At 46.6% G+C, this 26,290-nt stretch overlaps 3 protein-coding genes across 11 annotated transcripts in view; 2 read left to right on the forward strand and 1 right to left on the reverse strand.

Annotated features, from left to right (window-relative positions):
* The window catches only part of PHLPP2 (PH domain and leucine rich repeat protein phosphatase 2), a 34,638-nt gene extending 28,846 nt beyond the window's left edge, over positions 1-5,792 (forward strand). For all 3 annotated transcript variants that reach the window (XM_086848093.1, XM_023947937.2, XM_023947936.2), the window contains exon 19: positions 363-5,792. In XM_086848093.1, coding sequence (XP_086704219.1) covers positions 363-1,499 — 1,137 coding nt within the window. In that variant the 3' untranslated portion in view covers positions 1,500-5,792. The remainder of the gene's footprint in view (positions 1-362) is intronic.
* On the reverse strand, positions 5,687-8,516 carry MARVELD3 (MARVEL domain containing 3). The gene is made up of 3 exons (XM_086848112.1): positions 8,271-8,516; positions 7,962-8,059; positions 5,687-7,847 (listed from the first exon to the last, which is right to left on the reverse strand). The coding sequence occupies exons 1-3, from the start codon at positions 8,414-8,416 to the stop codon at positions 7,246-7,248; spliced, it is 846 nt and encodes a 281-aa protein (XP_086704238.1). The 5' UTR covers positions 8,417-8,516; the 3' UTR covers positions 5,687-7,245.
* Positions 7,524-25,527, forward strand: TAT (tyrosine aminotransferase). 7 transcript variants are annotated; one of them, XM_086848106.1, is made up of 15 exons: positions 7,652-7,864; positions 8,861-9,121; positions 9,764-9,913; positions 17,508-17,750; positions 17,930-18,034; positions 18,860-18,927; positions 19,301-19,459; positions 19,640-19,778; positions 20,300-20,352; positions 20,723-20,875; positions 21,776-21,904; positions 22,340-22,423; positions 24,006-24,104; positions 24,853-25,002; positions 25,138-25,527. In XM_086848106.1, exons 4-14 carry the CDS (start codon positions 17,516-17,518, stop codon positions 24,994-24,996), a joined length of 1,368 nt encoding a protein of 455 aa, XP_086704232.1. In that variant the 5' UTR covers positions 7,652-7,864; positions 8,861-9,121; positions 9,764-9,913; positions 17,508-17,515; the 3' UTR covers positions 24,997-25,002; positions 25,138-25,527. The 7 variants fall into 7 exon arrangements, with proteins under 7 accessions (XP_086704229.1, XP_086704230.1, XP_086704231.1 ...); XM_086848103.1 differs by having other exon boundaries at positions 7,524-7,864; positions 24,853-25,527; XM_086848105.1 differs by having other exon boundaries at positions 7,637-7,977; positions 24,853-25,527.
* The last annotated feature ends 763 nt before the right edge of the window (positions 25,528-26,290 follow it).

The following is a 26,290-nucleotide window of genomic DNA, read 5'->3' on the forward strand; positions in this document are numbered from 1 at the left end:
AAAAGTCACTATCTCACTTGTACTAAATAAGTTTCACATAAGACTAATCAGTGAGACTCTCTGATCAGTGTACTGCAGGTAGTCTAGCTACACATTTCAGAATAGTCTGCTATAATTCTTCAGGGTGCAACAAAATGTCTAGTGGGATAAAAGTGTGTTATTGCCAGCATGGGTGACGGCAGTTATTGTACCTGGTCATCAGGTATAGTGAATGTCTGTGCTAGTACCTGCTCCTACATCCCTTTCTCCAGTGCTGCAGCATTTCTCAAGGCTCCAAACCAGCATATGAGCAATGGAAAGTTTGCTTTCTAAATGATCTACTAGCACATCCAATGCTACTGCTTTGTTTCTTTTGTCTGCAGGACAATAAAGTCAATGGTGTGACTTGCTGTACTCGGATGCTGGGCTGCACGTACCTGCATCCTTGGATCCTGCCCAAACCACATGTCAATTCCATTCCACTGACTGTACAAGATGAGTTGCTACTTCTAGGGAACAAAGCTCTCTGGGAACATCTTTCTTATGCAGAAGCTGTCTCAGCTGTGCGGCACCTACACGATCCACTAGCTGCTGCAAAGAAACTCTGCACTTTAGCCCAAAGCTATGGTTGCCAAGACAATGTTGGTGCAATGGTGGTATGTCTGAACATCAGCGAGGACAACTGCACATGTGAGATGCACAGCCTCACTCTGACAGGCCCTGGGGGATTTAGTTCTACCACCACCAAACCAGCAACACCTTCTTGTAGCAGTGGAATTGCTTCAGAGTTCAGCAGTGAACTGTCTGCCTCTGAGGTTAGCAGTGAGGTGGGCTCTACTGCATCAGATGAACACACTGCTGTTGGTCTTGATGGCAGTTTGCTATCACGACAAGAACGACGTTGCAGCCTACATCCAGTGCCCCCCCCAAACGTCTTTCAGCGCCAACCTTCCAGTGCCACTTTCTCTAGTAACCAGTCTGACAATGGTCTAGATAGTGATGATGAGCAGCCTGTGGAAGGTGTGATGACAAATGGCAGTAAAGTAGAGGTAGAGGTGGACATCCACTGTTGTAAAGGAAAGGGTCTGGAATTAGAACATCCTGCTGCAGAGTACAGCTCTTCTACTCCAAGGCCAGAGGATGAGTCTGGTCTTGTATTCATCATTCGGAGGCAGAACAGTGTGAACAGCAACACTGTGCAGAGAGGGGTCAAGGAGAAGTGTGAACTCCAAAAATCCCTTTCCACATGTTGTCTTTATGGAAAGAAGCTTTCCAATGGCTCCATAGTGCCCTTGGAGGAGAGCCTCAACCTCATTGAAGTAGCAACAGAGGCACCCAAGAAGAAGACAGGCTATTTTGCTGCTCCATCCCAGATGGAGCCAGATGATCAATTTGTGGTCCCACCTGATCTGGAAGAGGAAGTAAAGGAACAAATGAAGCAACACCAGGAGGACGGAGCAGATCGTGAGCTGAAAGAACATGCAGCACCCCTGCCAGAGGAGTTTGACACAGCTTTGTAAACTCTACGAGTACCACTCCCACACTGTCTGTCCCAGGAAGCTCTGTTTCATAAGGGCTGTCTTGCCCTCTGAGGGAGCTGGGATCTGCAAGGAGTACAGGCACCTGCTGCTTCCTTAATGGAGTTGAGGAAGAATCAGGAAGGCCAGCGTCTGGGCTGTCCACTTAACCTCTGTAGGGTCTCAGTTGTTCTATGAGCACACCGATCAGCAGCTGAGCTCTGTGTTAGGGACTATCTGGTAAGTCCTTGAACCCTGAGGTTCTGCCAGCTCTGCAGGAAAAGGGGCTGGTGTATGTGTGTCTGGAGTGAGGAGGCTGCTGAGGGAGAAATGGTCAGTGTTTGGAGTCCTGTGAATATTTCTGATGCAGTGTCCCACCCTCCTCCCCAGCACCTGACTTGGTTATTTCTTTAAAGAATACAGCCAGTTGCAATGAAGCTGACTTAAGAATGGTTTCCTACATTAATTGCAAGCACTTTTATTTATTGCACTTAAGCTGTCCTTTTCCCCCTCAGCCCAGCACTTTATTATTTAGGGTTAGGGGAGAAAGCACTCCACAGCAGGTATGCTGTGGCCTTTTCCCAGTGGATGTTCTTAGGGTAGTAGGGGTCTCAGGGTACCAGTGTTCTGATGAGCACTGGTGTAGGGGAGAGTGAGGGTTATGGTGGGATCATTCTGTGCAGGATGAGAACATACATAGCTGAGTGATAAGCAGGTGCCAACCAATGCATTTTATATGGAGCACAGGAATTATCAGCTCAAGACTGGTTGATTAAGGTAATGTGTAGATCTCGTGCTTCTAGCTGCAGAGCGCAGACCGACCTCAGCAGCAACCTGGCCACCTTCATTGTGGACACTTCACAGTAGAGGCTTCCTGTATCCAGAAGACATGGGATAAAGCCAGGAGCTTGTGCTTGTCTCAGTGCTCCGTCAGAGGAGCCAAGCTGTAAACAGTGGTGGGCTGCTCTAAGACTGGCAGAAGCATCCAGTGCTCTTTTCCATCAACATAAACCTCTCCATTGTCAGCTACAGCATCTTTGCTTGCCTCTGGAAAAAGGAGTCATATTTCAAATTCAGAGCAAACAGCATTTCATAGTATGTGCCAAATTTGGCCACAAATAAGGTGAAAGTGTACTTGTTCCTGCTTAGCTTTCAGCACAGAAGCAAAAACTAAACTTTTCATCTTATTAACATTTTTATCAGCTCTGAAAAAAATGTTTAAAACAGTCCCACTAATGATGAACTGGCTAGTCTGCACTCAGATGCCATGTGTTTCCATTAGGACTTTTGGTGCAGGGTGTAAGTTGGCTGCCTATGTTGTCATCTTGTATAAGGGTTGTGGAGACCACTGCCTCTGTAGTATGCAGATGTCTTCCTTTCTGACAAAGCTGGATAGCACCTGTCCCTGTCATGTCAGTGGTGCAATAATCCTGACTGTAATCTGGGCTAGTGCCTTTTCTTCATTAATTATATTTAAGAAGAAAACTTAAAAGTTTCTTTTGAAGAGATCTGAGAGGCTTGTTTTGTCTATTTTTGGATCAAATTTGGGCCTTGCTCAGAAGGAAATACTATGCAGACTATTTGTGGAATTCTGTCATTCTGTATTGATAGATCTTTTGACAAAATCTAATGGAGTTTTAGTGAGATTTCAGAGCACCTTGAATTTCTTCTCACTAGGAGAAAAAGGTATTTTTATCATGAATGAGGAGCAATGTTTTAGGATATACTTTGCGCTAGTTGCAGTGTAATCATGAAACAACCCAACTTTTTCTAAAGTTTAAACTCTCACAATTTTTGGTTGTTTAAACACCTATTTAATTTGGAACTGGGAGTTGAAGCTAATTCTTAAAATTACAGAAACAACAGCATTTAAGTCCTTTAGGCAGAGAAACAACTGCAGGAAAGATTCTAATGCTAAACCCCAAAACTCTTTCATGTTATCATCATGTAAGTATGCAGGAAAGGTTCATCCCAATGTATTTGGGATGCAACTTTTGATTCTGTCACTGGTGATAATTTTACCAAATATCTGTGACTAGCCTGACACTTTCTGTTGTCTGAAGGGGCTGTAGAACAGCCTCCATTCAGTATGGGACTGATGCAGAAACCTTATTTCTGAGTAAAACTGACAAACCCTGCACTCCAAGTGGCACATGCGAATGCAAATCAGGTCTCGAATTCTTGCACTGATTTGGAAAGTCCAGTGTGTCCTTGCCAGTCTGAACCAGTGGTATTGTGTGCAGAATTGCCACAAGGAGTTAGTAATGAATGGCTCTACCTAGCTCAATGTTGAAGGACTAAGGAAAACACAGCTCTGCAATGGAGCATGCAGATTTCTGAGCTGCACCTGTTGAAGTTAGTGGCAGAATGGAACAGCAGGAATTCCTACTTAGACTTCTCCAGTGCTGTTTCTGGTTTTGAAGTAGAAAGGGGGTTTAAATACAGCCAGCTCCTATTTTCTCTGGGTATGAACTGTCATGGAAGACATGGCTTGTTATCTTACACTTGAGGCAGAATCCACAGATTTCTCTGAAGCTGGTATTATGAACTCTGGGCAGCACAGGCTGAGTTGATTTTACCTGTTCCAAATAATCTTCCTCTGTTTGACTAAGAAGCACTGGTGTCCTCAAGCAGCTTCTGCATATTTTTCATGTGCTTCTTCCGAGGATTAAACTTCTCCTTTACCATTTCTGCCATGGCATTGTGATGCTTTTTCTCCAGTCATCCAAAATCTTTTTCATGCATTAAAAACATTGCCTGTTCATCACAAAAAATGGTGCTTTTTCCTAGGCCAGTTTTGGGTGTCAGCAAAGACACTGGCATCAATTTTTCATGCAGATGTCTTGGATTTTCTAACACAAGATTGCAACTGCTGAGACGTTTCAGGGTCACTGTCATCCAAAGAAATGGGGTTTTTTCTGACATTGGTCAGACAGTGATATGGCTTCATCTGTCTGGTGAGGACAACTCATAGAACAGTGCTTCCCTCCACTACCTTTAGTTTTCCTGCCTCCCTCTGTGTCTCCCCTACCTTATTTATTAACACTACCTTAGATTTCAAACTCCCTAGGAGCACTCCTGTAGGTGGAACAGGTTTGAAAGAGCAAGTCAACTGAATGACTCATAGCAGGGTGTATAGGAAGTGTCTTCCCAGTTACCCTGCTGTTCTCCAGTCCCTTCCCTGAGACACTATGTGATCATCACATAATCACATCACTGAGAATGTTCCAGTCATTTGCAGACTTGCTGTTAGAGAGAGGTTCTCACCTTGAGATTCTCAGGCTGTTTTGTCCCTGCTAAGCAACACAAGTCCTGCCACACTGCACGCAGCCATAGCCATGTGAGGCTGAGTTCGTTGGTCCATCTCTTCAGTAATTCTGGATCTGCTGATAAGCATGTTTGCTGAGAAAGGTACTCTGGAGGCACTGCTCTGTCCTGTCCTGTCCTCTCCTCTCCTCTCCAGAAAGGTTTCTATAAAAGGAACCCATAAAGGTTATATTGAGTGGTGGGTAGCTGGGGCCCAGGTGTTAAAGGTAAGAGATAGCCTCCAAGTTGCTCTCAGAACAAGAAACATGCCCAATGGAGACAGCATCACAGACTGTTCATACCAGACCAGAATCTTCAGTTAGACAGGAGATAATAATCGTGTTCCAAGAAAGAGGAAGTGTTTCCTTCTCTCGGGGACAAGCTGCTGTGAAGTCTGAAACCTTTCCCATGGTACACAGGACCTTCAGCCACACCTAAGGCTTTGCACCTGTGGGGTTTCTGCACTCTTTCCAGATAGATGCTGGTGGCTTTTGCGTTACTTGCCAAAGGCCTTTCTTCAGGCAGATCACCTCTTTGGTCTCGTGCAATCATTGTCTGCTGTTCTATTGCTCTCTGAAGACTGAACTGTATTTTTCCTCTTTTTTCACACTTTAAAACGTTACCTTTTTTTAATGACTCATGTGACCTGGCGCATGTTAAATACTGCAGTGTACCAACTGTTTACTAAATAATCTTTTTTCATGCCTTTTTTTTTGTTGTTTTTAAAAAAGAGATATTTTCTGTATCCCACTCTAGCATGCACCTATAACAATCCCTGTTTTTATTGTGTATGGGAGTTGGTTGTCTAATGAATGCATCCTCAGCACTGTGGCCTATGTATTGCTTTGGAAAGGCAAATAATGTAAGACTATTGGAAAACACTAGTCCATTGATTCTTTATTCAGATGTATAGAAAAGTTCAGGAAGGAAGAGTATTTTTGCATTGAATTTTCAGCTGACTTAGCAATAAAGATTTTTACTTTTATCTAACAGCTTATTCTGATTCTGTTACTGTGCTGGAAGAAGTCTCTGCAATATCCCAGTCAAAGATAGCTGTGTCTAGCAGCAGCTGTGCTGCAGGTTATTCACTGAGCTCTATGTGCTATTTCACTCATCAGCCTTTCATATAAAAACTTCTTTCAGAACACTGTGAGGGTAGAATTAGGCTTACCAATTAAGCCAGATTTCTGTTTCCTGCTAGAGGAATTCTGCCCTATGAACTTGCTCTCTATAGTTCTAGAAGTAATTGCAGCAAGGGGAAATACAGAAATGTTAACAGAAACAGGACCACAATGGACTGTCCATGTAAATCCCTGTGCTGAGACACTCGATACTAAAAGGCAAGAGAAATCAAACAAACCCCAAAGCACCTAGTGTGTTCCTATTTGGCATCTGTTTTACTTGAATGTCTCTAGTTCTAATAGTGTTCCATGGTTTTGGTAATTTTGAGGATTTAGTCACTGATGCCAGTGAAAGAAGAGCTATGTCCAAGGCAAAGCATGTTTCTATTGTGTTTAGTTTTTGTAATATGGGCAGAACTCATTTGTGAGACTGTGGTGGTTCCATCATCATATGAACAATGCACATAATGGACACTGCTCTGAAGTGGCATTTCATTTTGACGCATGAGTTGGTGATTCTAGTGCTACTTTTCCCAGTTAAATTTCCTATAAAAATTTTTTTTTAAAAAAAAAAAAATCTCATTTCTCCAACTTGTACATTGAAAATGTATTTCAAAAACAATATAAACAATATACTTCTATATTCAATCACCCATTTGATCTCATGAATATTTTGTCTGATTTTTCCAATTCAGGGCATCTTTTTAAGCAAAACACTTGTATATATCTTATATAAAAAGACCATTTCATACAAAAATGTGCCCTCTCCAGGAGTTTGAAATGTCATTGTACCACAAGTTAGACTGAGTTTGCAAGGTTTTTCAGGATTTTTTCATGGCCTTATAAAAGTCATGTTCACACTGGTCTGTTAATTCCAAGAGACCTACCAGGAAGCAATATTTATCTGTCACAACCATGGGCCTCGATCACTTGTTTTTAAGAGCTCTTTTCTCAGCAAAGTCATATGCCTTTTGTAAACACTGTTTCAGCTACAAAAAGCTGTTCATTGGCAGAAGCACTTAGTGGCAGTACGTGTAGCAAGGCCTCACTGGAGAAGTGGACATCTGAGAGTGGGATGGAAGGGCTGCCTGTGAAGAAGACAACCCATTGCATCAACTTTGAGCCACTAATAATTCAATAATGCAAATTCAAGTTAGGAATGGCCTGACTCTACCATATTTACATCTATGCCAACTTGGTGAGCGTTCTGTAGCATTAAGGCTGCACTGTCCAGAAGAAAGGAAAGCATACTACTTCATCTCAGTAAGGAGACTGGCAAAAATCAAGACCATTACTGGAGTAGAGGAATCATTTGGAAGTTCTTATAGGTGCACTGGCTTCTGTTTCTGTTCATGAACTGTCCTGTAATCTCTGACAGCTAAGCCTGCACTGAGCAGGTATGCCATAGCAGCCATGCAACCCAAGAGGCCAGCAGCAATTTCTGCCCCATGCAGGCTGCACCAGAAGCCCTGATAGCCTTTACTTTGATAGAGCTGCTCTCTCTCTTTGCACACTGGTGAATTATAAACGCTCAGCAGAGAATGGAGGAAAAAGTACAGCGCAGGCACTGTGCCAACTGCAGTCACTATGTACAGGGCGCATTCAATTAGCAGCCATGCTGGGAAGTGCCACGAGACCCGCAGAACGCCAACCAAAATAAGAACACAAGGGAAGACCAGGAGACACCCTCCCACGGCCATCGCTGCCCTTGCAGTGGGCAGCTTCAGTAGGTAGAAATGTTGGTCGAGCTGCTGGGCTCGCTCCCCATCCGCTCCGCTGAAGCCGCTGTAGGCCCCGCCGTACTGGTAGTAGTAGATGCCCCCCAGGGCGGGGAGGCCGGTGTATCCTCCCGCCGAGCCACAGGAGACGGAGCTGCAGACCAGGATCAGGGCGGCGAGCAGGACCTCCACCACCTGGCAGCAGGCTGGAGGGGAAGCCGAGGTGAGTCTGCGGCCACAGAGCAGCACCCGAGAGGGAGCCGGGCCAGACGGCTGCGCTCCGCAGGACGGAGGGAGCGGCTCCCGCAGGCCGCGCTCACCCCGGCCCGTGTGCAGGTACAGGCAGCGGCGGCGCTCCGTCGACCCCGGCACAGCGCGGCTTCCCCGCGGCCCCTCTGCCTCTGGTCCGGGTAGGGCGCTAAGGAAAGATGATGGCAGTGAAGCGTCCCCAGGCCCCTCGCCCCCGCCCGCCCGCCCGCCCGGCTCCGGCCCCTCGCCGCTGCTAGTCCGATCCGCTCAGCCCCGGCCCCGAGCCGGACCTCTCGCGGCCGCCCGCCCGCTCCCCGCCTTGACCGCCCGCCGCCCCCTCACCGCCCGCTCCCCGCCTTGACCGCTCGCTGCCCCCTCACCGCCCGCCCGCCCCGGCGCGTCCCCCACGGGCGGCACGGGGCCAGCCAAGCTCCGCCATGGCCCGGCGCGGCCCCGCTCCGCCGACGCTGGGTACGGGGGGCCGGGCCGGGCCGCCCCGGGGTGCTGCCGGCGCGGTGAACTCCATCTCGTCCGCTCGCCTCAGCCCCGCCGGCGCTTCTCTAAAGTGGTGGAAGCTCCGGCCCGGCCAGGCCCTTCCCCGTCTGCAGGTGCGCGGTGTTCCGGCACCTGCGCACGGCTGACCAGCTGTTGGCGTGTGCCCGGTCCCCTTCGCTTCCACGGACACTGTCCCCGCAGCCCCTTGTGGCGATAACCTCTCGAGGCTCCCCCACTGCCACAGAACGTGCTTGTTAGTACCCACTGGAAACTAAGTTTGTAACTAATACAATACTTAATTTTTAGTTACTAATATAACTAAATTTGACTAATTAAATTTTCACAATTGTACAAGTTCTACTTTTTCCTGTGCTGTGAGTTTTGGTGAGTGTTGTTTATTAAGCTTTCCTGCCACCTCGTGCCTCTGCAAACTTTGTCCATGCCTCTCTATTCCCTTATGCAACCCCACTCCCAGTCTCTGGGCCTGCCCTAACTCCCCTAAAGCCATCCTGTGAAGCATTGACTGCACCTCCATGCGGCACTCAAGACATAAGTGCACCAGCAGCTTACGTCACAGCAAAACAACTGTGTCTGTCTTGTCCTGGCAATGCACAGCATTTTGTTGCTTCTCCGACTGCCCCAGCACAGAGCCTGTGTTTCCAGATACAGTCACTAACACCTTGGAATCTGTCCTGCAGTGCAGATTCCAGTTCAGCCCTTGGCAGACCACTTTCAGGTAATTTTCTTTAGATACATTACCTTGTACTTAGCTACACACAACCAAATAGACCCTTTATGTGTCTTTTTTTGCCGAAGGCCACTTCAGACTATATGATGGGACCCTTTTACTGACGATAATGTCCTGTTGCTAGTCTATCCTCCCATCCTGGCAGACCTCTTAGCACAGCAGCCATCACCTGCCAGCAGAGGAGGTGACAAGTTACTCCTGCGGTTATTAGTAGTGGCTGGAGGGAAGTCAGGTGTCCAGGATCTCACCTATGCACAAGTGTCAGCAATTCTCAGGGCTGGTAAGGGCAGAGCTGATTCAGGAAAGGGAGAAAAGTAAACAGCAGGACAATTTGGAAATACAGAAAACTCCACATTCGGAGAAAATGCTTTTATTCAAGAGTTTGACCAAACGCTGCCTGTAAAAGCTCTTTGCTTTTACAGAAAAAAAAATAAAAAAGTATTTTCATTACATTTAGGAAAACACATTAACACATTTTTGGGAAAACAGTTACACTGTAAGGTCTCAGACACAGTACCTGAATATGTGCCCTGAGAGGTCCAAATTTGTCTCTAAGACGCAGAAATACATTTTTTCCATCTGTAAGAGTGGTGGCAACAGTAAGAGTGTTTCACCCTTCTTTCTCTACAGGAGAAACAGCAATAACCCTATAGACTTATATGGTGAAAAGCCTATAAACTGCACCTCAGCACTGTGAGAAAAGAATCTCCTCAACACTTCACCTGATTCCAGAAAGGACTGGAGATCTGAAAATGCATCTTAAAATTTACTTAGGTTGAGGTAAGAGAGAAAGAAAAAGGAGCTATTGTTTCAATGCCCAGTTTAAATAGAGGGGACAGAAATTGTGTGCTAAGCTAGAAAATAGAGATTCCATAGGGAGCTTAGGACAAGGACTCTGGAGATAATGGAGGTGCTCAGCAGTGAGATTGTTGCACACACCTTTCCATCTGAATATGTTGTATCACTCATGTTGACATGCCAGAAAGCAGGCCTCCTTGCTGGATGGGTTTAAAAGTTTTAGCAAGCCTTTTTTAACTTTTAGGGTCCCGCACAGTGCCATTTTCCTTAGTAGAGCTTTTAACTGACATGAAAGGGACATGAGGAACTAAGTCAAATAATCACGAGTGACAAGAAGGGGTGAAATAAGTGTTTCTTATGCAGAGTGCTGCAGCTGGTCATCCAACAAACTGAGATAAAGCTTTCTTTATATAAGAAATATTTTTTTTTAAATACCAGTCAGCAGAATAAAAGCTAAGAATACCAATATTAATCTTCACCACTGTTTTGGCTTCTCTTTGTAATTATTTATTATTATAATTTTTGGTTTCTTTGTTTCTGGCTACTTCTGGTAATCACTGCTATGCTAAGGGAGTGATGGGCCTGGTTTGGCTTGCCATGGACTAAGAGCTCTGACCTGGTTCAGTGCCCTTCCTGGGAACTTGGAGGGTAAAGTGGTAGGAGCAAGTCATGAACTGCCTCGTATTTCTCCAGTCTGAGGCAGCTGGGAGCTGGAGCACAATCACTGCTTTACACCACAACCAGATTTATTGACTGTCCCACATAAATAAATAATCACAGGGACAATGAGTGCAGCATGATGACGATAGAGCAGTAATGTAGAAAAGAACTGGAGGTTATTGTGAGTGACAAACTGAACTCAAGTCCACAATGTCATCCTATTGCGAAAAAACTAACATTCCTAGGGTGTATGAACAGGAATGTCACATGTAGGACGTGTGAAGAAATTCTTCTGCCCCCACTTCAGCAGTGACTTGGCCTCAGTCTTGAACACTGTGTTTCCAGAGGCAAGTGGATCAGCTGGAGGGGATTCAGAAGAAAGCAAAAGAAATCTCTAGAAATACAACCTATGAGAAAAAAATTGACCACAGACATCTCATTTGAAATAACAAGCATCTGTTAACAGCTTGCAAGTTTGTTAATAGAGAGGTGTCTAGACAACTTGCAAACTTGTAAAAATCTGCTGTCAAGAGCAGGTAAATATTTTGTTCACTCTATCTACTGTTGGCGTGGTCAGGAAACAGCTTAGCTTGACGCAGAAGGGATGTATTTTAGGCACCCTCAATGTTTCTCAAACACACTCCAGCTCCACCATTTTATAAGGAGATGAGCAGTTGTTGCAGGAATAGATTAGTCAGCAAATGGTAGGTTTCCATCATTGGGGCTCCAATTCAGTCATGAGAAGGCTGGCCTGTCTTGTTCTTGTGAGAAGGAAGTGCTGATGCTGCCCACACCATCCACTTCAAGCGCTCAGTGTCATCGCATAAAGCCACTCCACCCCCATTGGCTGGTCACTGTCCCAGTGGCTCCAAGGCCATTGGAGGACAGCTGCTGTGACATATCATGCAACAGCTCAAGTCTCTGAAGTCATAAGTCAAACACAGGATATGCATTTACCTGGATAATATTTACCTAGATGTAAACAGACACAAGTCTGGACAAGATGTTTTCTTTCACTGTGCCTGTACTCAGGAATCAGTAACACTCACACTTTGTGGAACATTCCTCTCAGCATCTGTAACAGGAGTTACAAGTCTTTCATTGTGGCTGTTGGGCCTGTAGCTCACTGGTGCTTCTAACTCCCCATAAACCTGGAGTGCACTCTGTATCTCTCAACATGCTGGCAATGGACTCAGTCCCCAGGCTGAGCAAGCAAAGGCTCCTGTACCTGCTGGACCCTGTCCCCTCCCAACAGTGCAGTGGTTGGTGGGAGTGCTGGGGAGTGCAGTCTGCTGTGCCCAGCACAGCTGCTGTCAGCTTGCTGCAGTGCATTTTCAGGTGCTGGCATTGTGGGAGGCACACAAGATGCCATAGTCGTGAAAGCATTTGGTTTTTATATTCCCTGGTTTTCTTGATGGAGGTAAATGGCAAAACAGTAGGAGATGGTGCTCATTAAGGTGTGTTAACACACCTGTTTTCAATCTGCCCAGAGGGCTTGCAGAGGAGAGTTCTACCAGGAGCCTAGGTAGGGTCACTGTCCCTGCTGTAAGGCCCTCCATTTGTGCACTGCAGGAGCCACCTTGTTCCCCTTCCAAAAGAAATACAGAGATCAGACAGCCCCTAGATGCCAGTACTCCACTTTGCAAAGCCCAGCTCACACAGGTGGCAAGAGCATCCTACAAACCACTTGCAGTACACAGGATGCTTTTCCAGAATAGGCATCTCTAGCTAGACTGTGCCGTTTCACTGCATTTCAGATTTTTATTTCTGTGATCAAATCAAAATTGATCCTGAATACAGGCAGATAACTGTAGCTACTGTAAATTTTTTAATCACCCTGTTACTGGCTTTGAGCCACTCATTTTGTACTGTGTCATCTTTCTGGCTCTTAAACACAGTGTTTGCACAGCTTTGGAGAGCATAGCTGGGCTCTTTTGGAGCTAATTTTTCTGCTCTGATTATGCAAAGATTATGAGAAGAGAAAAAAGAGATTAGGATACACACAAAACCTGAACTGGCTGGTGCTGTACCAGTGTCTGAAAGAAGCAGATACAAATTGCTGGAAACAAAAGCAAAATATAAGGAGGTAACAAGTGAAGTGATTTGTTACCAATGCTGGTGGAATTTTATGCAGAGTACTAGTTAGGTGTCTGTCCCTGCAGCAGTGCACCCTGAATTGGCAAAAGTATTCTTGTGTATGATCTACCTGCAGCCTGACAGAGACAGGTTTGTCAGAGCAGCAATGCTGGAGTCTGTGCTCCCCTCACACAGCTGTTTGTCAGTCCTGCTTTGTGACTGCTGCTCAGTCTGGAAGCTGAACTGCTTGGTCTTACTGGCTTCCCCTCTACTCACAGAAATGGGACTCTGGGAGCCCTGGTACCATACAAAGTACCACAAAAAATGCTGAAGTTACCATTAGTTTCTCCTTCCAGTGGGAAGAGATAGTTATCAATTGCTCAAGCTATACAAAAAAGAGGGAGCTGAAGAGGTATGTAGCAGGTATGGGACAGAGAAGCAAACTACAGAGGGTGAAGGCAAGTCGGTGGGGTGGGGCGCTAGTGAGGAGCATAGGGCCTGACAATCCAGAGAAACAGCAGCCTTGCTGGCAGAAATGCATCCTGCAGGGTATTGCTGCCTCTTTCACCGTAGAAGGATGATTCATATTCCTTTTGTTATAAATGCATATCATATTATTGGCTTTTTGCAAGTATTATAATGAATATTATATGTATAAGATTAGAAAATTTAGCTGTAATAATATAGTCTTCTTTATTTCTGTTATTAATGAAACTTAGAAATAGTGGTATAATACATAGATGTTAAGCTATGACATAGCATTAAAACAAAAACTACTTTTGTTTGTATAACCCAAAGACTGAAAAAGATAGCTGGAGACCCTTTTTTTTTCTTTTGTAAACTATCTTATCCAGATGAAGACAGCAGTGACCAGAACTCTGGGGGTGGAATTTATTGCATTTCTGGTATCAGGGAATGTGAATCTTGATGGCACCAATAGGATTGATCTATTGGGAAGGGAGCAAGAGAAAACTAAACAGAAGAACACCAAAGATCTTAAGAAGAATGTCTGAATATGTATGAGAATTTATGGATATGGAGTAGGATTCTGTTTTTAAGGGACAATCCTTTGTCAGTAGGTGTGCTCTCTTGGCTGAATGCAGAGACACCCGGCCGTATCTGTATACTTTATTTTTTTCTCCTAATTGTCTTTTTTATTAAACTTTTAAATTCTATAAAAATTATGTGAACCTCGTTTTTCACAATATAAAAAATTCATATTTCTAGAATACGAAGTGCTGAGTTGTGTGTTCATGCTTTGGTCCTGGGAGGCCCTGTGCACAACAACGGGTGAGAGGATAGGGGCCGCATACCCCATGTGAAAGCTTCTGGAGGAGGACTAGAGTCATGAAGCAAGAGAAGGGAATTGTAATAGCAGGAGAAACCCTCTGATACCATTGTACACTTCTTTCCTCAGCCTGCTTCTCACCAGGTTCTCAGCCTTATGTAACTGAGCCTCTCTATGTCTCCAGAGCCATATTTCCCACCCCCCCCCTTGGCAACAGGTCTCCACCGTGGCCTCCCCTGAACCCCACTGCTGTGTGCACTATGACGGGTAGAGCTCCAGTTGCGTCAGATTGGGGTTGTTGCTAGGCAGAACATACAGCATCGTCCTTGAAGCCTCCCAGTGTCATGTTTAACCCTGCCAGGGCTGCAGCATGGCAAGAGATGGGGCCAGCTGGGGAACTGAGAAAATAACCTGTAGGTGCTTGGAGGGTGCCTGCATAAACTTCCAAAGGTTACTCATGCCAGGTTTCAGTCAAAAGGATAAACAGTGCAGTCCTCAGCAGAAAATAGTCCAAACAGCTTCAATACAAGATGTTTCTCTGTGAAAGAGTTTTGAAATTATTATTTTTTTGCTATTCCTTGTCCAAAGGTCTTGGGGCTGGTTGCAGTGAGAAGTCTGCTCTCCAGTCTAGGGCTAAGGATCCTGACTAGACCTGCTGTCTGCACTCCAACCTGTCTCCAGCCTTGAATCCCTGGCCCCCACTGTGGCCTCAGGAGTGATCATTGCAGTATTTGGGTTAACAGCAGGTCATGGCTCCCCAGCCCAGCCACAGCACTGAGGGAAGGGGTCACTTGTTGCACGTGGGGAGGTTCAGCCTTACTCATGATTATGTAGTGAGCATGGGTTGAATACAAGGTCCTTTTTCCTCCAACTCAGGTGCAGGTATAAGCAGGTAAAATTCATAGTGACCAATGGCCTCTGCAGTGAAGGCATCAGCAGTCTGTTTGCTCAAAGGCTGGCAAGTCCTTCTTGTCACTGAGCAGCTCTTCAGTCTCTGGCTATTTGCTGCAATGACAATAAGGGAAGACTTGGAGCAGCCCTTGGAAGGCAGGAAGAGTGCCTATGCCTCTCATTTATCTTAGCCATGCAGGAATTAAGAGGCAGGAAGCCACAGGCTCACATCACTTAGCAAAAAAGGGCCTTCTGGGAATGGTGTCATCTGTGGTTTGCAGTACCATCAAAGAAGGAAGAATTGCATAATTTCTACTGGCTGCCAGAATTATGAGTTTACTTGGGTCTTGCAGCAACCAAAAACAAAAAAAAAGGGGGGGGGGGAAGAAAAAAAAAAGAAGAAAAAAACCACCTCCAAACCAATGACAAATTGAGCTTACTTTAATATTTCAGGTCCTGGTGCCTCGAAAACACTGGCTAGGGAAGTGCTTTCCTCTCTTTAGTTTATTGAGGAAGGTGCCTCCCAGTTGTAATGAAGCCACAAACTGGTGTTGGTCAGATAGTGCATTGGGATCTCAGAAACTCTTTACAGTCCATCAGTCCACTCTCAGTGAATTACAAGGTGCTATATTACAAGGTGAAATATCTGGACTCTGCAGATTTGCCCCCAGCAAATCTGGGGTCAAATTTTTGCAGACTGAGGAAAGTGGTAATAGCAAAGGATGGCAGCCCAGGCACTCCAGGAACCCAAGCTGTGTCCTTTGGCTGCCCCCAGAAAGAGTTAATGCACAGCCATATTCCAGGTGTTTGAAGTGACTGGTTGCAAAGGGGAGGAGAGGTCATTTTTGGGTGGGGAGAGCAGCCCTCTCTGTGAGCCAATGGCTAAATGATACAGTCTCAACGCCCAATTTTGGGGATTATTTCACGGGCAAAAATTCACAGGACCTTCCTCTCAAGGGGACTTGTCCTGGATGAAAACTAGGGACTGGACCCCCAAGCTTGTTGGTGTCTCCCTGTCTGTGCTGTAGAAGGTAAAGTGCTATGCTCTGGTGCCTTGCTTCTTTCAGGTGGGTAGTGGGGAGTTCTTCCCAGGCTGCCTACATTGAAGGTATCTATTGTGCCTGTCTACAGCTCCCCTTTTCAGAAGAACCATGTTGCAGGGTGATACAAGGGCTCTGCTAGGATGGACTGTGTAGTTGGGACACAACCCAGCTGTTGAACTGAGATACATGGTTAATTTCTAGACTCCATTTTTTGTGCAGCCCGGCTGTATATTTCTTCAGCTATATATTTCTTTTCTTCTTTTGGAAAGGAAACCCAGAACGTTTCAGCAGAAAAGCTGAAGACTTGCCTTGTGACCCTGTTAGATCAGCCTGTTGCTGTAAATGGCCTAATAAGGCACTGCTGGTAGAGTAACTGCAGCAGCATGGGGCATCTCTAGGTGCAAACTTCACTGAAACAGTGAGAAGTTTGTTCAGATGGCAAATCCTGCCTGAACCAGGCAACACTACAGCCCTTCTAGCTCAGTCTCTGTGGCAAGGAAGGGGAAGCTATGTTGTATCTACAAGTGTAGAGCTATGTTTGGGGCTATTTTCCATCAAGAAAGGGGCACTGTCCACCAAATTTCTATTCAGTGGAGCTGAGAAATAGGACAGAATAGAAAGCATAAGCAGTTTGTGGCAGGATTACAAGGTAGTGTGCCAGTATCAGCGAGAACAGACTTTGTGTCTCAGGAGGTCTGCCTCTTCTGTGTCCTATCCCTAAATGGCAGGTGGAAAGCCCTGAGTCATCAGCAGTTTGTAATTTAGACTTTTACTGCCTGGTCTAGCTCATGTTTTGGGTATACCATGCTGGGATGTATAAGTCACTTTTTTGTCCATTTTTGGGTCTTGAAGGCAGCTGTTCCTCTGCTTTGCCTTGCTTGTTACTCAGTTTCAGGTTGAACTACAGACCCTTTGCTTGGGGCAGTGCTGCCTCCTGGATTTCCCTCTAGCCCATACCAGTCTTGCTCCATTTCCCAAGCACTGCCTTTTGCTTTAGGCTCTCTGGGCTAGGCTGTTCTCTGTTGACAGAAGCAAGTGTCTAACCTCTATCCTGCCACTGCCCATTGAATTCTGATAACACTAAAGAAGAACTACCTTTTTGGCATCTGTTACTTTAGTTTTTGTGCTGCATTTCTGTCTGTAGACTGGAGAAACATTCTGGATATGGACACACATAGTGGGCTGGCCCTTGTGTTTGCAGGTTGAGGTGTGCAAGTTGATAGCTGGGGGGAGAAAGTGGGTGACCTGGTTCTTCTGTCAGTGGAATATTGCATCTGCAGTCAAGCAGTGACTACAACATGCTGCTAATTCTTGGCTGCTGGCTTTAGCGGGGCTTTCTCCTTCTCAGCACAGGAGGTCCATGGTAGGCAATGGTGCAACTAACACAGAGAAGTGCCTTAATCTTTCCTACAGTATTGCTCTCTCACTTAGGCATGGGGTTTCACTACATCCTGGCACCAAATACAGCCCTACTTGCTGCTGCTGCTTCTTTCTCTATAGGCAGTAGGTAGTGTCTACAGCTTTCAGAAATTTTACTTATGGGCTGCATCCCCAAATGGACAGATTCCTTGTTTCACATGTGTTAACTAAGCCCAGGAAATTCACTTTGCACTGACAGCTCTCATTATGGACTCATACCTGATCCAAGTGAATGGCCATGGAGATCATGCCCCTATGCGAGATGTTCATCTGAAGAACAGCGGGAACACCATATCCCCAGGGAAGGTGAAGGGTCGGAAGCCAAGATGGGCTGTCAGGGCTTCTGAAATGTCAAAGAAGACCTTCAATCCTGTCCGAGCCATCGTAGACAGCATGAAGGTGGAACCCAACCCAAAGAAAGCCATGATCTCCTTGTCCTTAGGTGAGCATAGTCCCATGGCTGAAGCTTCCAGGTATTTGGGTCAACTGTGTGGCTGACAGATTGCAGGGCTCTGAAGCACAAAGTTTGTATGAGCACCAAGGGATAGGTCAGACAACCACACAGCTCTGTGCCTGTCACAGATAAATGACAACTTTACTATTTTTTCAATCTTTGAAAAGGAGACCCAACAGTCTTTGGAAACCTTCCCACAAATGATGAGGTCACACGGGCTGTGAAGGAGGTTTTGGACTCAGGACAGTACAATGGTTATGCTCCATCTGTTGGTAAGTTGACAAAGCTCATCCTGTGAGAGTTGAATGAAGTCATATGCCAGCTGCTACCCCACAGCAGGTATACGGAGCCCACAGACATCTTTCCATTAGCACCCTACAGCTGTTCTCATCAGTAGTCACACGAACACACAAGTGTATATATCTCCCAGACACACCTATGTGCTCTTTCCTGTGTGGGTTGTTTGAGGCCCAGAGTTCCTGCAGAAGCTGTTTGCTACCCCAGCCATTGGGGCAGACAGGGTATCAAGAACCCAGAAGGGCTTGGCACTGTGTGTCCATGGGTTATAGCCAAGCTCCTTTCTGGTCTGCCTTAACTAGGATTAGCCCCTTGGGCTCCCTGACTTCACTGACACCGTGAGCCTTGTTTGCAGTTAGTGCCAAAAGTGTGCACAGAGCACAGATCATGCCTGTATTGCAGGACCCTCCGCTTATGATAGAGAGGGCTGCCCCAGTGCCATCACTAAACAATGAAAGCTGTGTCATCACACTTGGCTTCCTTCTGGCTCAGAAAACTCCCTGGCTACCTTCCATTATGTCCCTGTCAGTTCTGTCCCTGGAATATGCTGGGGCCAGAGTCTGCCTCCCCACCCAAGGTTTGTCCCTGCTCTTGGCCATCCTGGCCCAGCCTTGAGGCTGCATAGTGCTTGGCCTGAGGCAGGACAGTCTCTGCCACCCTGGGACACCACCAAATGGTGGTTTCCCAGCTAGGCAGCAGCTGTGAGCCTTGTACTGGTAAGAAGAAAGAAACAGTACTCGTAACAAGAAGGAAAGAACCTATGAAAACCTCCCTTCCATGTCTGACTCCTCTTTCCTCAGGCTACCAGTCCTGCCGGGAAGCTGTGGCTGCATACTACAACTGCCCGGAGGCACCACTGAAGGCCCAGGTACTCCTGCCCAGCCAAGGCACTGCCACTGCATTGCAGGCAGGATACTGCTGCCTGCAGACCATGGGGCATGGGGGCCAATTCTCCGTCCCTGTCCAGTTACAGGACTAAAAGCTAGCCAAATCACTTTGTCCCAAGGTGGCCTCCTGCTGCTCTCATCCCTTCCCTGAGCCACTCACCTCCACCCTCCCCAGGAGGAGGTTGTGCTTTTCACCAGCTGAAGTTTCCCTGCTTTCAGTCAGGCTCTGGCACTGTCTTTTTGGCTGAGAGGCTCTACCTGGCAGAGCTGAGCCCGGATGTTATGTCATTCCTGTGTGTCTGGAGAACTTCAGAGTGGCTATGCTTCCCACTGACCTCTCTGTGCTCTTTGCAGGATGTCATCCTAACAAGTGGCTGCAGCCAGGCCATAGAGCTTGCCTTGGCAGTGCTGGCCAACCCAGGCCAGAACATCCTGGTGCCACGGCCTGGCTTCTCCCTCTACAAGACTCTGGCATTGTCTATGGGGATAGAGGTCAAACTCTATAACCTCTTGGTAAGTGGTGGCAAGTCTGGAAGGGGCAGCCCTGAAAATTTCTCCTCTCAGAAATACTCTGATCCTGCCTGGGAAGTAGGTGAAGGTGACATGAGTAACCCTTGGTGTCATGGCACACCTGACCTTGGGTGGCAAGTCCAGTTCCTCAGTTTTTACTTCCACTTTTCCTCACTTCACTAGCCAGAGAAGGCCTGGGAAATTGATTTGGAGCACTTGGAGTCTTTGGTGGATGAGAAAACGGCTTGCCTCATTGTGAACAACCCATCGAACCCTTGTGGCTCTGTGTTCAGCAAGAGCCACCTCCAGGAGATCCTGGCAGGTGAGCCTGCCTGTGTATTTCTGGGGCCTGGGGCATGGTTGCAGTCTAGTGTCTGTCCCCATTGCTCATGTCTCAGTCACTGCAGCACCATGGCCCAGGGCTTTACTTCTGACTGACTTCGCCTCAGGAATGAGGGCTTGCTCAGTGTGGATGTGCTGTCTTATCTAGGCAAGAACATACAGAACATGTCTTTCTCAAAAGCTCTGTATGACTTGGACTGTTCATTTCTCCCCTCTGGCTCTGCACAGGGAGTGTTCACAGGAGCCTTGTGCTTCCTGAGCCCTGTCCTGACAGGGAGGGTTGTGCTGCCAGTCCCCACCAATTGGAGCAGAACTAGGCACAGTCAGGGCAGCAATCCCCAGTGGTCAGGCTCTCCAAATCAGCGGTCTCTAGGAGGAAGATAGGGACCCTATGTCCTCAGACAGAGCTTCTCTCAGAGCTCTGCCAGGCCCTGCAGCAGTGGGCAAGTCTGTTCCCATGGAGGGTGCAGGTGTCCAGGCTGAATGTCCTCTCTTCCACAGTGGCATCAAGACAGTGTGTGCCAATCCTGGCTGATGAGATCTATGGAGACATGGTGAGTGTCAGTTGCAGTCCTTTGCACTCCCAATGCTGCCTGTCCTTTTTGATGCACCTAATCGTTGGCCATGGCAGCCAGGTCTCTAGAGGTGAGGGACAGCTCCACTCCCCTGTGCCTGGGTCCATGCCTGGAGCTCCCCGTCCTTTGGTGCACAGTCCTAGGGGAACTTTTCATGTCCAGTTCTTCCTCTTCCCAAACAACTTGCTTTTTTGTGTGTGTGCACTTACCATGTTCATATTTCAAAGCTGTGAGTTTTCACCATTGATTTCCTATTGCTTCCTTGCGTCCCTTCTTGTTAAGCCTCATGCTCACACCCAGCTCTCACAGTAAGAGGCTGGGACAGTCCTAACACAGTCTCCGGTCATAGGTATTTGCTGACTGCAAGTATGAACCCATTGCAACTCTTAGCACCAATGTGCCAATCTTGTCGTGTGGTGGCTTGGCAAAGCGATGGCTAGTCCCCGGCTGGCGGATGGGCTGGATCCTAATTCATGACAGGAGAGACATCTTTGGTAATGAGGTGAGAACTGCTGTGTTGCTGTCACAGCATCAGACTTGCATGGTCTTCAGTATGTGAATCACCAGGTCTTTAACTGATACAGGCAGGTACTGCTTTTTGCTCTCACGTGGGTGTCACCCAAATGTGTTTACCTGCTTTTCTGCTGCTCTTTGATGTCCCTTCCTTACTCCATCTGCTCCCAGACATGGCCTTCTACCCACATCTACACTGTAACTCACTCCATGTCTCTGCTCATTAATATATTCCTTGTCCTCTTTCTGTTCTTCTAACTTCCCAAATAGCTCCAGTGTGCACTGAAAGTATTGCATGGCTTATTGGGCTTGTGGAGTCCATGTGTGGTGTCTATATGCTCTTACATGGTTTCTCTTAAAAGTAAGAACAAAGCACCTTGCAGTGCTGCCAGTACTTTATCTGGCTATTTTTCAGCTGTGTTACAAGGACAACCATCTACTGCAGTGACCTTTCCACCTAGAAGGCTCTCTGCAGAGGAAGAGGGAGAAGAGAGGACCAAATGAGTGAGCAGAAAAGCTAATGTTGATTGTCCTTACCTGGCTTTGAAAGTGTGGATTGTGGGCACAAACCTAAGGGAAATGCAAAGTTTTATTTTGGAACAGTTCTGCCTTTATTTGTATTATATATGTTCCAGCCTGGTTTGAGTCAGATTGGGAAGCTCCAAAGGATGTCTGTGTTGGCATTTCAATCTGCAATGGAGGAACAGGGAATGACTCTGTAAATAGTCTGCTAAACCTGCCAAATAGTCAAACAAATGTTCTTTAGTACTCTGTATGCTCACTGAAGAGAAGGGTGTGAACAGCTGTAGAAATGCAGGAAGTGAGCCTTGGAGCTGTTCCTTTCCTTTAGAAAAGCATAATCTAAGCAGCAAGTATGATGTTTTCTCAGATCAGGGATGGCCTTCTAAGACTGAGTCAAAGGATCCTAGGACCCTGTACAATTGTCCAAGGAGCACTGGAGCATATCTTGAACCGAACACCACCTGAGTTCTACCACAACACCCTTAGCATCCTCAAGGTAAACAGGCTGTTACAGATCAAGGTCTGTTCACAGATTGTTTGGAGGGAGTCCTTTCTAGTTCATCATTCTTCCTCTCCCTCCCCGCACTTGGAGGTCCAGTTTTGTATGTGATTAGGGTGACCCAAGAAATCAAATTCCAGCAGGAGACATTGTAAGAGGCAGAAATACCGGCTGTGATAAGTTTCAGGCAGCCTAGCGCTGCAGCTGGAGCTGCTGACCCAGGGGGTGGAGTTTGGTACTGACTTGCTGAGCTCAGCTCTGTAGCGCCTGCTGTACTCAAGGCCATGATCTCCCATGCTGTTTGCATTCGTTGTCCCTTTATTTGCCGTAGGCAAACCTGTTCATAGTCCCAGTCCAGTGTTTGGCTTTCAGTCACCAAGCTGCTTCCTGGAATTTCTCATGTTTTGAAATTTCTCCTTTTTTGCTTTTCAGTCTAATGCTGACCTTTGTTATGCTGCCTTATCAGCTATCCCTGGCCTTCAGCCTGTCAGGCCTGCTGGAGCCATGTACCTGATGGTAAGTGAGGATTGCTAACACTCACACTAGGTCTGGTTGCCAGAGCTAGTCAGTCTTTCAGACTGGTACTTGCCACCAGGTCTCCGTTACTGTGCATTTTCATATTGCCCTGTGTGGTAAATGCATCCCCTGCATTTTTGCATTCTAATGTGACCCTTGGTTACATCAGAAGTGCAGGATATGCTGTTCACTGCTCACAGAGCAGAGGCCAGCACACTTAACCCACTTGCTCCTGCACAGAGCTCCATGACTTGTACTTTTCAAGACAAGGCTGTTTTACCTGGATATGAAGCCAGCTGGCAACTGGAAGCCTCTGTAAAATAAGGCAGATTATCATACCTCCTGTAGAAGATGTAGCCTTCTTCATACTAGCATGTCTGTCTTCTGCCTGTGGTGTTGCCTCTTCTTCTGCCTTTTCCCATGCCTGTTTCTTTTAAAGTTTATAATATGCTGAAATTTCCTTTTTCATCTTATCAAGCTCAGTTGAGACAATTATGACACATTAATACTTGTTTTTAAAATATTTTATTTTATTTTGTTCCATCTCATAATGTCTTCAGTTTTTCATTCACTCTTAAAATGTGGACTCAGAACTGGACAATACTGCAATATCTGTCTCACTTATTTCTACAGAAAAATCCTTATCACTCGACCCTGTTTCAAATTTTACCCAGTGCTACACAGCTAATTTTGCTTATGTTTTTTATGTAGAGGCACAGCTCTAAGATTCTTTGACGCTTAATGTATTTCTACAGTAGCTGACCATCTATTTCAAATTAAATCATGTGTTTATTTTTGTTTTCTACTAGCTCTTTCAGAACTTCTGTATGCAAATTATCTTTCAAATTATATGTTTAAGAATACTTTCATGAAATGTTTAAAATCTTCTTTGGTTATAAAGGTCAGTCTGGATGGGGCCCTGAACAAGCTGATCCAGTGGGTGGCAGCCCTGCCCATGGTGGAGACATTGGAAATAAATGAGCTTCAAGGTCCCTTCCAATCCAAACCATTCTAGGATTCTATAAACAAATGGCCAGAATAGCACTGTTTTGTGTGAGAGATGGACAGCTGCCTTCTTTCCAAATATAGAAAATAAATATTTACTAAAGATTTTTCCATTTTCATGTCATTTTACCACTTATATCATCCTACAAGGATTTATTTTATTCATGATATTCTAGACCTTACTATATTTCTTTTTATTTTAAACCAAAGCATTAGGGTTTTTTCTTGGATGACAGGATTATTAATGCATCTTGAGTTCTCTACCAAGCTCTGTCTCAATGTCTTATTTATTCCTTTTCACTTCTAATTGGTTACTGTGTCTTTTCTATGAGGTGTTTCTTTATTGAAGTAGCATTTAACTGAAATTCCATCTTTAGGTAATTAATGAAAGCTTTTTCAGTAGCCTGGTTTTCATTTATATGTTTCTGTCTTGCATCCCAGGCAGCCCAAATCATGAGCAAAAATTGAGGGCAGACAGGTGCACTTGACTAGGAAGTTGTTGGGCCATGTGTGTAAACAAGGACATTATAGACAGTTTTGGTGCCCTTGATTGCCATGTTACATCCCTTTGATGCAGGTTGAGATTGAGATGGAGCATTTCCCGGAGTTTGAAAATGATGTGGAGTTCACTGAGCGACTCATCTCGGAGCAGTCTGTGTTCTGCTTGCCAGCCACGGTGAGCCTAACACTGAGATCCCCAGGCAGCTGCGAGGCCAAAGCATGGTGGAAGAAGTGGTAGGGGTTTGCATCCCTGAGCTCTGAGGACAGGCTGGGAGTTGCTGGGAGTATGCAAGTGTCCATGGCCTGTAGTAGTGTGTAGGAGCTGCCTGCCAGCTCCTTGTTCTGTGTGTGGCAGTGTGGCTCACTACCAGCCCTCAGTCAGGCTTCCAGGATCTTCCCAACTCCATACTCCCCAATACTCTTGAGTATTTCTCAAGATCGCAGAGCTGTATTCCTGAACTCCATATACCCCCACTCTTCCTTGCTGAAGGTGCTCCCTCAGAGGAGTGCTCCCACCTATGTTCCTTTCCTCAGTCTGTTTCCAGTCCCCCACCCCTGCAGACATAAGGAAGGCTGAGAACACCTGTGCCTTGCTTTCACTTCCAACACCGAATATGGACAGGGCCTTAAATATTCTCCAGCCCTCTCCTTCGCTAACTCCTTTCACCCCACTCCTTGCACAATCTGGTCTGCACAGTTCACACAAAGTCCTCTGGCCTGTCCCTCTCACAGCATCATGTCAGCACAGATGGAGATGGGAGATTTGCTTGGAACGGGAAAAACAGTCTAAGGGAGCAAGAACCAAACTGTGCTGTTCCACATTAACCGTATTCATGTGCTGATGCAGCTCATGGTGCCAAGGCAGGGCTCTAAAACTGGCACTATCCCAGGTGATCTGCCAGCTTCATCTTTTCTCTTTTCAGTGCTTTGAGTACCCAAACTTCTTCCGCGTAGTGATCACCGTGCCTGAGGAGATGATCTTGGAGGCCTGCAGTCGCATTCAGGAGTTCTGCGAGATGCACTACCAGGGTGCTGAGGGGGGCCAAGATCTGGAGTGTGACAAGTAGCTACAGGTGGTCCCCTGCCTCTATCAGGCTTGACCTTGTATGAGGCAGCAGCCAGGAAGGCAAGGCTGCTTCCAGCCAGCCCCACCTCTCCTTGCCTGTAAGCAGCCGCTCTCCTGCTGCTTCACTTTTTGTGCTCCACAGATTCCTCAGCATTATGGAAAGAAGACACTTCTCTCTCCTCCTCCACCAGAGCTTGCACATCCTCTTGCTTCCAGTCCCTCATCTCTCTGTAGACTCAACATCTGTGCCCTGTCTTGGTTTGTGCTACCTGTGAACCAGCTGCAGGCAGGGACAGAAGGTTATTCCTGGGTTGGGCCCTCTGGAAAAGGCCCTGTTGGCCTGTAGCTCCTGTGCTGGCCACACTTCCCCCTGGGGACAGGAGAAGGTTTCTGTCTTGGAGGATAAAAATACCCACCTCTCACTTCCCTATGTTATCTTAGGAGACCAGAGCTCTTTATACTGAGCCCTTTGTGTGACAAAGGGAGTAAGTTATTGTAACTTTTTTTATTAATAAAAATTCTGACATGGCAATCCTGCACTGTCCTACTGTTGGGCTTGGTCATTGTGTGGGTCACCTTTGCTCAGCCCATGGTATTGCAGTGCCCCAGGCATGTCCCTGCCTGCCCAGGGCCATCCTGTGTGCCAACAGGGGTATGGTGAGAGTGATTCAGGCCCCCAAAGAAACCCCCACCTGAGAGTAGGATGGGCTGTGCAAGCCTGACAGACTGGAGCCAGCCCCTCATGCCATCATGATGATGGCAGATTGCTGTGGCAGCCTGTCCACTCTCCACAGAACAGTCCTGTCTGCTCCTTCTCCTTGGCTCTCAGCCTCCCCCACTGTAGACCCCAGCAGAGCAGTGGATGCTCTGCTTTCTGCTGCAGGGAGGCAGCTATCCCCAGGACTGGAGTCAGCCATGCCTAAGTACTCAAGGCTTGGCATGCCTTTCCTGCTGTAGTGCTGAATTGTGGGGTGGCACCCCATGGCTCCTGCTGTATGTGGTGTTTGTGACATACCAGCAGTATCAGGGTTACTGATTGCTGAATACGTCAGCTCCATAAAGTAATAAGGAACTGGTGGCCTGTTGTCTGTTTATTCAGTGGAAATGGGAGGGGATGATAATGCCCATTGCAACAAGTGTTCTAGTGAGATGCTCAGGAGCTATTTCTGGAACTGTCAGAGGGGCAACTTAATTGCCACCTTAAGCTTTGTTCACCTGTCCTCCCACAGAGTTGGGATCCACAGGTCAACCCTGCCTCTCCAATGACAGGAAAAGTGAGCTAGCTCTAGATTACC

Source organism: Cyanistes caeruleus, chromosome 12, assembly GCF_971803275.1.
Source record: "Cyanistes caeruleus chromosome 12, bCyaCae1.hap1.1, whole genome shotgun sequence".
Taxonomy (NCBI): Eukaryota; Metazoa; Chordata; class Aves; order Passeriformes; family Paridae; genus Cyanistes; species Cyanistes caeruleus.